Source organism: Crocodylus siamensis, chromosome 1 (genome assembly GCF_052110815.1).
Source record: "Crocodylus siamensis isolate JL-2025a chromosome 1, ASM5211081v1, whole genome shotgun sequence".
NCBI classification, from domain to species: domain Eukaryota; kingdom Metazoa; phylum Chordata; order Crocodylia; family Crocodylidae; genus Crocodylus; species Crocodylus siamensis.
Window position 1 is genome coordinate 1,863,398 of NC_143395.1, and position 13,794 is coordinate 1,877,191.

At 44.4% G+C, this 13,794-nt stretch overlaps 1 protein-coding gene across 6 annotated transcripts in view; it reads left to right on the forward strand.

The window, feature by feature from the left end:
- HMBOX1 (homeobox containing 1) overlaps positions 1 to 13,794 on the forward strand; it is a 152,616-nt gene that overhangs the window by 120,878 nt on the left and 17,944 nt on the right. For 4 of the 6 annotated variants that reach the window (XM_090026035.1, XM_090026352.1, XM_090026118.1 and 1 more), the window contains 3 exons: positions 8,360 to 8,442; positions 10,766 to 10,861; positions 13,624 to 13,718. In XM_090026035.1, coding sequence (XP_089882161.1) covers positions 8,360 to 8,442; positions 10,766 to 10,861; positions 13,624 to 13,718 — 274 coding nt within the window. The remainder of the gene's footprint in view (positions 1 to 8,359; positions 8,443 to 10,765; positions 10,862 to 13,623; positions 13,719 to 13,794) is intronic. The other 2 variants (XM_090026197.1, XM_090026282.1) reach the window with 2 other exon arrangements.

Below are 13,794 nucleotides of genomic sequence, written 5' to 3' on the forward strand. Positions count from 1 at the left end.
AAAGCAAATAAAAACAAGTCTAGTGTTTTAATAATAGCAGGACTGGGGAGGGGCTGACTTACGATTTTTGAATGCATGCATGTGGCAGGAGTGCAGTCTCCTTGATTCAGCACTGAATTTAATGGCCACGCATAGTTCAAAAGCTGCCCTAGGCTAGGCTTGTGGGAAGATTCTCTGGCCAGCATCTGGCAGCACTGTTTTCAAGGAGAGGGAGTGAGGTTTCCAGGGACAGCCGTAAGTAATTCATACTGGTTCAGATAAAGCCCTGAAAAACTCCATTTGCTTCTCTGAGAATGTACAATCTTTAATGACTGGCGTGATCTGGACCTCAGCTTTACCTTGCATTACATCTGCAGCATGGGGCCCTCAAGCACTTTAAAGCTCCTCGACATGAAGAGTGCTGCTACCGAATTGGCAGCACCACTGTCTGTAGCACCTAGAAGTTCCTCAGAAGTCCCCTGTGTTAGAAGTGCCCTACCTTTACTTGGCTTAGCTCCCTTGTTTGGTAGGAGCCTACATAAAGGCTTTGCTTGGTAGCATATTAAGTTTTTGCAAATGAAGAAGTTGCAGAGGTGCTGATATGGAGCACATGCACACATTCGCAGTTTTGAGATCTTGATTTAAGTCTTGCAAGTAAATAAAGCAATAAGACGCCATTATTCATGCTTCGGTACATTGTTAGGCTCAACTTTGAAGGCATTGTATCATCACAGCAACTGGTTGTGAATTATTACAGAATAATTCACATGTTATCATGTCTTGATGCTATTTGCAAGCTTTAATTTTTTTCCTGACTTTTTTTTTGTTAATGATTCTGTGCACAGACTGATTTTAGGAGCCTGCAACACCATTAAACTTAAGGATGCGCTCATCAAATCATTTTTAGCCACTCTCTGATGTCGGCGCTTTCAAGATGCTCTAACCAGGAAGAATCTGTTTGTTTCAGATTTCATAAACCTGAATCCTTCTGTTGAAAAGATAACTTCAGTGTAACATCAAAAATATTCTAATCACCACACCCAATTACAAGGAAGAGGAAATCGCCACTTTAAAATTTAAATGTCTTAGCAAGAATAAAGAATAATTAACAACTACAAAGCATAGTTATCTTGACAGGCTGGTGTTGGTGATTAGGAAGGTAGATCACCTTTTGAAGATACGAGACTTTCAAGGCTATTGTAAATTGATCCAGTTTTTAAACAAGCACATTTCCAGATGATTTTAATAATGTGATAGAACTTTGCTGTGCTTGAAACTGCAGTCAGGTTAGTGAGAAAATAAATGTAATGTGCCTTACATTAGCTTTGAAAGTCTTGCTTTCTCATGGTTTCCTATGGGAGGTATATTTTTTTCTCTCCTAACCCAAGGAAGCAAACTAAACCCTTGCTAGGAACATACCAGTGAAAATAGTTGCTTCTTCTGAAATCTGAACTCTCATTTGCAGTGGAAATTGTAAAACTTGAAGATTTAAAAAAAATCTTAAGTTATTTCTTTCAATTCATGTATATTAAAGTATGTATGTAAAAATGCAGTGGCTATTTACATAACTATGGTGCTCTGAATAAACAGCACCCATCTGAGCTAGCGGTTTCCATGGAAAGAGCAACAAGAATGATTCACATCTGGAAAACATGCCTTGTAGTTAGAGACTTAAGAAGCTCACTTAATTAGTTTATCCAAGAAAAGGTTAAGAGACTACTTGATCACAGTCTGCACGTACCGACGTGAGTTAGAAATGTCTGAGAGTTGATGTTTCTTTAATCTAGCAGGAAAAGGCAAAAGATTGAATGGTTGAAAGCTAAAGCTAGACAAATTCAGACTAGAATAAGGTGCAGACTTTTATTAGTGTGGGCAATTAGCCCTTAGAACAAGTTGTTCAGTGATATGGTAGACTCTCCATCACAAAAAGTCTATAAATTAGCTAGATGCTTAGATACTAAAAAGAGAACAGTAGAAAGCCCTAATAAAGTTGTTACAACCAGGTCCAACATACTTTTCTCTGCAGGGAATCTTACTAGGTGATGAGTACTTTGACTCTTGTTCTCGTTTGGGTAAGTCGTAGGAACCTAGATTCAAGTTTCCCGCATCTTCAATTAGCTTTTAGCAAAAGACATGGTCTCTTCCAGTAGCTAAATAGTTTTGCCCCAATTTACATGGCTTGAGGAAAGGGAGGAATGATGGTTTTTGTTGTTAAAGCATTGGATCATGACTCAAGAGAACTAGGCTTGACTCTCTGCTGCAGATGTCTAGGACGTTGGGCAAGTTGTTTCAGTTGTCCCTGTCTCAGTTTCCCATCTGTAAAAAGGAAATGATACTTCCCTGTGCTCCCTACCCTCTATGGTAATGGGGGTTCATAGATAAGGAGGTGTGTAGACAGACAGAATGGGTAATACCTCTTCATTGACCTCATTTTGAATGGTATTAGTGGTATATTCTTGGTCACTACTTGCTGTAAAACAAACCAGTAATTATACATTTTGATGAAACTGTGTTTTGAATGTCACTTTTCTGACAACCTGTCTCATGCCACACAGAGATAAGATTGCAGGCACTGATGACAGACAAACTCCATATTTTCATGTCAAAAGGATCAGAGAGATTTTCAGTGATTTGACAGCTTGAATAATAGTGCTGTTAAGAGCCATGAAGGCTGAAACCGTGACCCCATGGCACTGTGCAGAACAGAGACATACCACATTGCTAAACATACTAACCAGAGCAATAAAGTAGGTAATTCAGTTCAAGTGGCTGGGATAACTTTGACACCTATTTGAAAAACAGAGCACAGGGTGGTTTGTGCACAGATTAGGCATGGAGCTTACATTAGTGAAAGTCTGGGGCTTAAAAATGTGACTCCCAAACTTTGAAAAAATACCTTGTGGCTGGAGGTTGGAGGGATGAGGAAGAAGCAAACTCAGCCTCTAGCCAGAGAGGCATTTAATGCTCATAGAAAGTAGAAAGTTAGGGTTGGAAGGGACCTCAGGAGGTCACATCTAATCCAAGCCCCTGCTCAAAGCACGATCATCCCCAACTAGATCATCCCAGCCAAAGCTGTCTAGCCGGGTCTTGAAAACCTCCAAGAATGGAGACTCCATCACCTCTCTCATTGGTAGCAGCCGTCTGGGATCTGGCGTTCAGGATTTTCATTCGCTTGAATGGCACGTAGGTCTAAGAGACGCCCTCAACAGCGGTGAGAACTCCAGAGACAGATGTACTATTGCATGGCCCAAACTCACCCTGGGCAAGTAGAGATGAATTGAGAAAATGTCTTGGTGTCCTGAGTGCTGAACTCATAACGCAGCACCCCGTCACTGAGCTGCTCGGCAGCGGTAGTACTACCGTTAGCACCCCAGGCCCCTCTCCCAGCCTCGCTGGGAATGCACTACAGCTGCCAGGCTTCCCCTGCGCTGGAGCCCAGGCTGCTTCCAACCCTGATCTCACCGGCCATTGCCAAACTGCCTGTGAAACACCAAAAATGCCTGCTGCAAATGACTGGGTTCGGACATGAGCAAGAGGCTGAGGGCATTGGCTAGAGCATGTGAAATTTGAGCCCGGAAAACTAATCTCTGCAGCTGAGTGAGCAAAAAAGGAAGAATGGCCACTGTTCGTGGAAGTCAAACAGGGGCACCTTGGTATGGAGGTGGAGATATGTAAACTTACATTACAGAGCCATGGGCTGAGATGAATTCTCTCACTGTCATTGTCCTAAGCACATTATCCCTGAAAGAGAGGCTTTTTCTGAATCTGCAATTTTTCTAAGCTTCAGCGTTATTGAAATGAAACTGCTTCAAGGATATCTCCATTCTTTACCATCTTATGGATTCTCATCTCTTGTAAATTATTTGGCCACTTTTCATTTTAATCCTTTACTGTCATCCTCTACAAAAGAGATCGTTTGGTTGCTTCACTGAAGGTGTTCGATGATCACTCAGCTGACAGCTGCCCTTTGTCTAGAAAGCAGAGTGCCTTTGGGGTTTTACTTGCGCCTGCTGCATCACTATTTTCATTCTTTCATCCAAGTTTTTGCTTCAGCATTTTCCCCTGTAGGAAGCTTCCCATTTTGCAGATGGAAGGTGGCCTAGTGATTTTAGCTGTGAATCACAACTTGGGACTTCTCTGCTCTACTCCCAACTCCAGAAAAGCATTTACTCTGTTGGCGAGAATGAGGTACGGGAAACTGGGGGCTTCTGGGTAGTGCTCCTGCCTGTGAAAAGGAGCACGGGATAGTGGTTACAGTGGGGGCTTCCTCCATTGTCCCTAGCTTTGCCATCAACTGCAGACAAGTTGCTTAACATCTTTGTCTCCGTTTCCCCACCTTGGCAATGCACTGGATACTGTTGACTTGCCTCACAGAGATCTTAGGAAGCTTTTTGGTTGTGTGGTTTTGTATTCTCCTACTATTTACAGGCCTGAACTGAAATTGGGATTTGGGGGGGCGCATGTACCCTGTAGGCACGCAGTACATGTAAGTCTCTTTGAGATCTTTGGGTGGAAAGTGTTGTAATAAATAATGCAAGTTGTTCTAGTTAAGGTGGTGGGAGTGACGTTTATATTTAAGGCCTTCAGCTTTTGAGTTGTTTCTTTGAGCTTGGTTTGCATTGAAAAATGTCAATTCAGCAACATACACTTTGCAAAAGAGGGTTGGTTTTAACAGGACTGCAATTTTGGAAAAAAAATTAGTTTTTCAAATTGAACTGACTTTTACTTAAAAGGTATGGTCAGTTTAAACTAAAAACAAAAGCTGAACTGATCAGAAAGGGCTTGGAAAGCACGTCACCCAAGGAGAAGGCTGAAGGGGCTGAGCGCATTCAGCTTGCAGAAGGGGCGCTTAAGAGGGAACATGCTAGCCGTCTTCAAATACGTGAAGGGCTGCCATAAAGAAGAGGGAAAGCACCTTTTATCTCTTGCTGCAGAGAGGAGGACGTGGACCAGTGGCTTGAAGTTGCAGCATATTAGGTTTAGACTGGACCCCAGGAAACACTTCTTCATTGTTAGGGCAGCAAGGCAGTGGGATAGACGCCAAGGGAAGTTGTGGATCCTCCGTCACTGGAGGTGTTCACGAAGATGGTGGACAGCCACTGGTTGGGGTTGATCTAGGTATAGCGATGCCTGTGGGACTGGCATCCCTAACCCCTTGCTGCTGCATGTGTCGGGAGGAGGGGGGGTGTTAAGCTTCATCGGGGTGCTGGGTCTTGGCTGGGCTGTGCCAGGACTTCAAGACCCTCTGCTCAAGGTCAGACTGTTGCTACATTTGGTGTCAGGAGGGAATTTTACCCCCTGATCAACAGCCTTTCCAGAAGCAGGATGTTGGCTGTCATGATCCCTCTGCTTTACTTATGGCAGGTTAGGGTGTGCCGTCTTGTTGTGTGAGGGCTGTCGGTAGTTTGACTAAGGTTAGACTATGGGTTTGTATAGGATGATTTGGATGGGGATGGTCCTGCCTCGGGCAGGGGTTTGGACTAGATTATATACAGAGGTCCTGTCCAGCCCTACTTCTCTATGATTCAAATAAAAAGCTTTCAAAATTATCATAGTATCATGGGAAAGTAGGCCTGGAAGGTCTAGTCCAGCTCCCTCCTCAAGGCAAGATCATCCCAGCCAAAGGGATGCTTGTGAAAATTTCAGGGGGTGGTGATCCTACAGCTTCCCTAGGCAGCCTGTCCCAGTGCTTGACCCCCCTCGCTGTCAGAAAGTTCCTCCTAATTTCCAACCCAAATTTCATCTGCTACAGTTTGAGACCGTTGCTCCTCGTCCCGTCCCCTGCAGCCACAGAAAATAGTCTCTGTCCATCCTCTCTGTAATCACCCTTCAGGTATTTGAAGACTGTTATATCAAATCCCCCCTTAGTCTTCTCTTCTCCAGACTGAATAACCCTAATTCTTTCAACCCTTCCTCGTAAGTCTTGCTTCCCAGGCGTCTGATCATTTTTGTCATTCTCTGCCGGATTCTTTCCAGGCCGTCCGCGCCTCCAAGCAAAACGTGTTTATTTGACCCGCATCACATTTCGGTTTGTGAAGATTTTCCCAATTTTGACTTTTTAGCCCAAAGTGGGAGGAGACAAAATACGGAGATCATGAAAACTCTCCCAAGACAGGAAGATGGTTCCCTGCTTCACCCTTAGTGACATCTCTTTTCATCATCCTGTTGTGAAAATGATTAGCCCAATCAAAGCAGTTTGCTTTTGGCCGTCGCAGAGAACCGTAAGACCGAACCTGAGCTCTCTTGTTAACAAGAATTGTTCCTTTTCCAAAGCACTTGAGCCGGCAAGTGCATACGCCGATCTGCAGCTTGTTAATAGTGCACTCAGCCTGGCATTTAGCTGTATGCTGAATGGAGAGCTCACTAATAGCTTCTGCCTTGTCTTTTCTTCATTAATTTGTCTTGCCATTCCTCACATCACAGTGAGGATGTGGCTGTTCAGATGGGGAGGTTTTTGTGCATTGCTATGTCTCCTTTTGTGTGAATTTCTTCAGTAGGCATCGTCTACCAGACACACGACTGTCGCTTGTGCAAGACCCATAATGGAGAATGACATCAGGCTTTCACCTTGTGATTTGAGTACATTTCGATTTTAAACCTCTCTGGTTTTGTCATTTTCTGGGCTTTGTTTTGTGTTGTTTGAGATGTCTGGCAAGTGTCTATTAACAAAATAGATGAGGCTCACAAAGGGACGTCATGACAGCATGTAGCCCAGCCCAGCCCGTGCCCAGACAGGGTCTCCTTGGTGCCACGATGATGCACATAATAAATAATACAGGATTTTTCTCCAGCATTGTCTCTCCTCTCATCTAATTTGCCACGTTTGAAATGTGAGTTCAAATGTGGCTGTCTTCAAGGTGGCTGTCTTCCTATTTTGTTGGGGAGAGACGAGCCCCAGAGAGGTGAAGAGCTGAGATCAGGATTACAAGTGCCCTCTGCTTCCCTGTTCTTCCATTTTAAAAAAAGCTTCGTGCAAAATGCAGTCTTTCAGGTAGGACTTTTCAAGGTAAGGTAAGGTAATACACAATTTGATTTGATCCCACTATCCGTGGGAGGGTGTATTACAAAGGATGGGAATAATGTCCATCTCAGGCCTGGGAATACTCCTGGAAAAAGTCCACATGGCCTTTGCTTCTACTTCTGAGAGTGCCCCCTCGGCCAATGGCAGAATCGGATCCTGCACGGTGCTGAGTGGCTGCGGTTTCCATTTGAGTCAGTGGGGCAAGGTCCGTTTCTTTTGCTTGCGGTACCCAGACCAGCAATACAAAGAGTCCAGCCCACCCTTGAAAAAAGGCAATTTCAGTGGTTACAGTTGCTCGCTAAGGAAGCAGATCAAATGGAGGCTTATTAACATTGCTTCTAGCTGTGCTAATGAGCAATTTCTCTTCGTCAATGAATAGCAGCCTAGAAACAAGATTCCAGTTGTGGTTATAGCTGTAACTACAAATAAGAGGATGAATAGAGAGAGGCGTGAAATAGAGCAAAAGAAAATTCAGGCTGGACACTTCAGAAAACGCACTTACAATAAGGTTGATTTAACAATGGAATTATCTCCCAAGTGAAGTAGTGGGGACTGTGTTAACTGCAGTTATTCAAAGGTAGATTGGACAAAAAATACCAAAGGGAACAAAACCATGCTTTTAGCCGCAAGATGACCTAATCGGCACTGGCCGTTTCTTGTGATTATAGCACTTTTTGTCCTGAGCTGAGTGATCCTTCAGGAAAAATATGACCATAGTAGAATTAAGAGAAATAATTACATTAAGTTTTAACTGGGGGAGTCTCACAAATCTGTTGTGTTTTGTATGTACAGTTGTTCTGGCTTGTGTTCATATCATCACGGCATCTTTTCTACCTAATTTACTGCTCAGATTGGAAGATCTTGGTGTCGGTTTGGGGTGTGAAAAAAAGAGGAAGAAACCCATCATTTCTTACAGATCAAAATCAGTACTGGGCAGCCGATGCAGTCTCAGAGTACTGACTGAGATAGGGATTTTACAGAAGAAAACAGTATGTTATCTGTTCACAAACAGAGCAGGGCCTGGGCACAAACTTTGGCATTTCCCAACACGAGGATGGGATGCTGTATCTGTACCTGATGTTGTATTTTCAGTGTTTGCAGTGTTCCTTACTTTCTTATGTGCTAACTTGCTCAAGGGGATGCATAGGAAGCATTGCAAGGCGTTATTTACTTATCTGAGGCAGGTAACTGGAAATTTTTAAAGGGGAACTACATGTGTGCATAAAAGCAGAAACTTTTTAACATGCATGTCTGCATTGTCCCTTTAAGAATGACGCATATACTAGCCATGGACCCATTTTAGTGGAGCTGTTTTGATGACTTCATGCTTTGATTTCTGAAAAACATTTTTTTCTGCAGTTACTTCAATGAGAATCAATATCCCGATGAGGCAAAGAGAGAAGAAATTGCAAACGCCTGTAATGCAGTTATACAAAAGCCAGGTAAGGAGTTGATCATGGTGTCCTTTTCAAAGGAGTCTGCAATTAGATTTCAGCATCTCCTGTTAAATTCATCAAATCTCATTTTATGGCTTTTACTAACAATATAGTGCTCTCAACTAGTACTAAGTTTTTCCTAGAGCATTTTATGGCTTGTGTCATTCAAATGGCCATACTTGGATCATCACGAAGGCTACTGGGGTTTTCAAACCCACATGCCTATGTCTGAGAGTTAAATTTGTACCGGTCTGCAATGCTGAGGTAGGTGAGAGGTACTACAGCAAAACAGATTTCCATAGAGTGTCTGTAAGAAAAAAAAAAAAAGAAACTTTAATAATTTTCATTATTTTAATTTTTTCTAATGACTTTTTATTTTAAAAAATGTATTTATGCATGGGGCAAAAGTAGGTGTGTATTGATTCTTTTTCAGAGATGGAGACATTTAGATGGTAGACAGTAACACCAGTTTTTAATGACTGATATAATCTCTTGGGCTGTGTCTAGACATGCGCAGACATTTGGTTTCCCAGGGACCACCTTGTGCCACCGCTACTTGTCCCCGGGAATACCCGTGCCAGGTGCACTTTGGCACACAGCAAGATATCCCAGGAATGGTAGGGGAGGCTGGGGCCAGCACTGGGCTGGGCCCAGCAGCCTTACCTGGAGTCCTGGGGGGCCTCCATGGCTGCTTAGCAGCTGTGATTCTGCTGTGCAGAATGTTCTGGGGCAAAAAAAGCACCCTTCATACTGCACTGTTGTAGTGCAAACAACTGAACATGCTGTATGTGGCAGTTCAGAGGTGTCTGCGGTGCCACGTACTGCACGGCCACGCTCGTCTGGACACAGCCTTAGAGTGCAAGTGTAATGTCTGCATGTACCTGTTGAACCAAGCCATTGTAACCTTCATCTTGTTGAATTTGGGGTTGCTGTTACAGTGATTTGAGTCACTTATAGCTCCACACTCCATTAGGGACACAGCAGCTGCGTTATAACAGTTCACACACTTTCCCAGTGTCAGCTTCTGCTCACCTTTCAGAGCAGTTGAAAGTTAGCTTTGTTCGCAGCCAGAGTAGAAGTGGCCACGACTTGGTTAAGAGGGAATGTCCCTGGCAGAGTAGGAACCCCAGGTCTCAATTAAACTGGGAAACCTCATTTCCCCGCTCCCACACCCTACGCATCATTGAAAATTCTTGGTCCTGTAAAGGAAGAAAAGAGCGATCAGATCTGGCAGTGAAGCTTGGGTGTCTGGTGCGGTGGAAGGGCACAGGCTTGTGGGCCCGCTGGGTTTTGCTTACTTTAAATCAAGTGCGGGTAGCCTGGAACAGGGAGCACAGTGGCAGATAGGGCAGGGAACAGAAAGGAGAGCAGCAGATCAGGCAGAGAGCCAGGGCAACAGCTTGTTCTAGTGCAGGGCTGTCCAACTTCTAAGTGGCAAGAGGCATGCACCTCCCTTCCTCCCCCAGTGATCATGTATCGGGAGTGCGCAAATTCGACCAGTTCCCTACTGAATTCCCAATCTCTAGTTCTTTCTCTTGGTGGGGAGGTCTATAGTAGACTCCTACAAGTAAGTCACCCTCCCCATGTTCATCTTGTATCTTGACCCAGAGGGTCTCAAGGCGCCCTTCCTGGTTTGGAAACTCAATCTGGAGGGAGGTGAACTGATTCTCGACATAGAGCTCGGTTCTTAAAAACTCCCAAGGATGGCGTTGCCACAGCCTCTCTTGCCGGCCTGTTTCAATGTTTACTTACTGTCAGAGTGAGACGGTTCTTCTTAATAGCCAATAGCTGTGATTTAAGGTGATTGCTACTTGTCCTTTCCCCCAGGGCCACAGAGAATAGTCTGTCACCAGCCTCTGTCCTTCAGGTATTTGAAGATTGTGATCAAGCCCCCCTCCCAGCCTTTTCTCTTTCAGACTAATCTCAGTGCTACCCAAAAGTGTGCAGTCCGGCAAAGCTGGGATCCGAATCCCTGTGTCTGGGATTCTCGGTTGTGTGCCTCAGCTGGAGGAGCAACTTCTTTCAGCCACATCTTAGCATCATCCAGTTGACTGCAGCTGCCAAAGGAGCCTTGCATTGCAAACAAAAAGGGGCTTCCTTTGCCAGTTGCTTGCATTCCTCACCATAGCCTCTGGGCACAGAACTTAGACCCACCATTTTTTGTGACCCATTGTCATGTACTCCTCCCATTTATCATTACGGCACGCTCAAACTTTCAAGGGTCATCAGTCACAGGGACGCGTTGAATGTGCATACATGTGTCAAGTGCTGTATATAGCTGTGAACCGTTATGAGCAATAATTGTGTGTTTTCCTGCCTTTATTCACAGGCAAAAAGTTGTCAGATCTGGAACGAGTTACCTCCCTCAAAGTGTACAACTGGTTTGCCAACCGAAGAAAGGAAATCAAGAGAAGAGCCAATATCGGTAATGTATCAGAGAGCTTGCTTTCAGAGAACATAGAGGGCTTAAATACATAAGCCTGCTCAGGGGAAATGGAGATTGCATGATTGAATCCTGTTAATGAAAATTGCTGGAGCTTTCTAGTGTTTTTACTAGTAATTTAGAGTGATTTTTTTTAAACAAAACTTTCAGCCTCTCAAAATTTCCACAGTATGACCGGGGACTTAATTCAAAACTGTGAGTAGCAGGGCAGGAAGAATGATTCAGGAATCAGATTTCACTAGAGAATATAGTTTCCATTTTAAATCTGAACCTGGTTGATACAGAAATAAACATATTTATGAATTAAATTCTTACCCCTGTCTCATTGGGTATCCCAAATAAAGCAGTGCTATCTGCTTCGGGTATATGGAGTTCTATATGTTCTGAGTTCAGACCTATCAGAGGAGCATGGCTTTCATAGCTGTCTGTGGACAAAAACCAAAACCTGCATACATTTGCAGGTTTTCCTGTGTCTCAATGTACAGCTGAAATGCCTCCCTTTTGTAAACCAAAAGGTGGTGGCATTTTCTTCTCTTACTGCCTGCCTGGCAACTCCCTCACCGTTCTGAAAGTCGAGATAGGTTCTTCATGTCTCAGATACAATCCCCAGTAGGAAAGAAGTCTGCAAGCCAAATTCTTGCTATAGTTCCCTATGCTGCTTTATTGCCCTCCATGGGTTTGCACAGATATAACGGATCTGAATGCTTCTGTTGATGACAACCACGGTGGAATAAGATTCAGTTCACAAACTTAGCCTCATGTATTCTGCAGATTAATAGCATAGTAAAAATGACCCTGAACCCACAAGGAGCGGGCTTCTTGCGGGGTCATGCTCACAGGATAAATCACACTTTAAGGGGCTGCAATATAATTCCTTGATTGAGCAACCTTTGAAACGGTGTGCATGGTTTTAGGCACGCATTTAAGTACCTTGCAGAATTGACCCCCTGGTGCAGGCCTATGCAGAATTCACGCCTGCACACAAACCATGTGCCCTGCCACGTTTATGGTTTGGAGAGTGTGTTTCTTCACACAGGAACATTAAAAACAATTGCCTATCCCCAAGATATGAATTCAGATATTATTTATGCATTTTTGCTTACCGTCCTTAACAGCTTCACAATATTTCCCAGGAAATTGCCTCACAACATAAAACCGTGTTAATTGAACTTTAGTTTTAATTTATAGAAGAATAAAGCCTTCCCCTCATTAAAGAACATCATAATGAGCGGAGATACAAGCAGTGGTAGCAGCCCTGGTCCCAGGGTTGTTCCAAGGCTCCTAGAGGGGTTAGGAGCACAACTCTGAGGTTCTAGTGCTCCTAAGTCCCTCAAGTCCTTTTGAAAACCTCCCCACTGTGTTTTTAGGCCTCAGTCCTGCAATCATGGCCCCACAGGCCACAATAGCGGGTTGGAAACGCACTTGAAATAAAGCTTGGCTGAAACCAGCAGTTTTTTGCACAAAGGGATTTGAATTTTGAGAACTTGTTTTGGGAATTGCAATGAAACCAAGGCCTTCAGCATTTCAGGGGGGCAAAATGAGAGGTATGTGGTGAGAGAGGAAGAAAGAATGAATACATCTCTGCCCAGCCAAGGATAGCCAATAACCTGGGACTTGCTAGGGGTGTAAGGGACCCAGTCTCTCTCTTCCTCTCCTGCACCCTCTCTCTCATTTGGAGCTTTTCCACTTTGTATAAATAATTATTCACGTACCAGAAAGTCAGACAGTAAATATGGCAGTGCTTAGACATGTACTGCATCTCCCATGTGCCAAGTGAGAGTCCTAACCACTGAGCTACTGGCCCTTCCATGGGAGGTGGGTGGTCATGTGCCTCTCATTTTGACCAGAAATGCCAGCCTAAATGTGGGAAATCTTCCTCGTGGAATTCTCATAGAAACAGAAGTATTGATCTGCAAACCAAGCGTGACAAAGATCTGGCCTGTGGAGCTGTCATCCAGCCACGTGGTTTCTGGAGGGGCTGGGAAGTGGAGAGAGCAAGGCTGGGACCCACGACCAGGCTCCAGTGTGCAGAGCCCGGTTGGGAACACGTCCTGGTGGCAGAGGGGTGAGCAATGAGGACATTCATCCTTGCAGCTTCCTGACACCGTCTGTCCCACTGCTGGACGTGAGACCAGATCTGGCCCTGGGGTTTAGATGGATTGGAGTTGCCTGACAAAAAAGCTTCTGCTGAAAAATTAATGACTATTTCTAATTTAGAATAATAACAGTTCTGCAAAGGAGTCCATTTTCATATTTACATACGTGCTAGCCAAGCACCTCACATTTCTTAATGGCTGTTCCTCAGAGCCAGTCTGGGGAAGGGGAACATATAGCAACGGCAGGGTAGATTCAGCAGTTTTCCCAAGGTCAGGCTGGGAGTCTATAGCAGAGCTGAGATTTGTCCTTTAGACATCCCTCATCCCTCTGTCTTATGAGGGCATCAAGGTATGTCTAATTGCAGAGTGAGCCCCATGTGGCATCCTTAGTACGTGAGAGTCTGTCTACTACAAGCCAGGCAAAGACGGGAAGGCTTGAGGGTTAGATTTAAGGATTGGACCCATACTTGGGTATCGTCATAGCAGGAATGACAGTCCCAGACTATGCATAGCTGAAAGGACCAAGCTAAGAACTGAGCAGGCTAAGACCTGACCCTGCTAGTCCATTTCCTTTAATGACCTGGATTATTATTTTTTAATGATGCTGAAGCAGCAGATAATTTAGGGAGCCATTTGCTTTTTTCGAAGAAGCAGCAATCCTGGAGAGCCATGGGATAGATGTACAGAGTCCTGGAGGCCACTCCAACAGTGACGATGTGGATGGGAATGACTATTCGGAGCAGGTGAGCCTCTGGGCTTGAGTCCCTTGCCCCTTATGTGCCCCTCAGACATTGCGGGGCCTTCTGCCTCTCCCAAGTC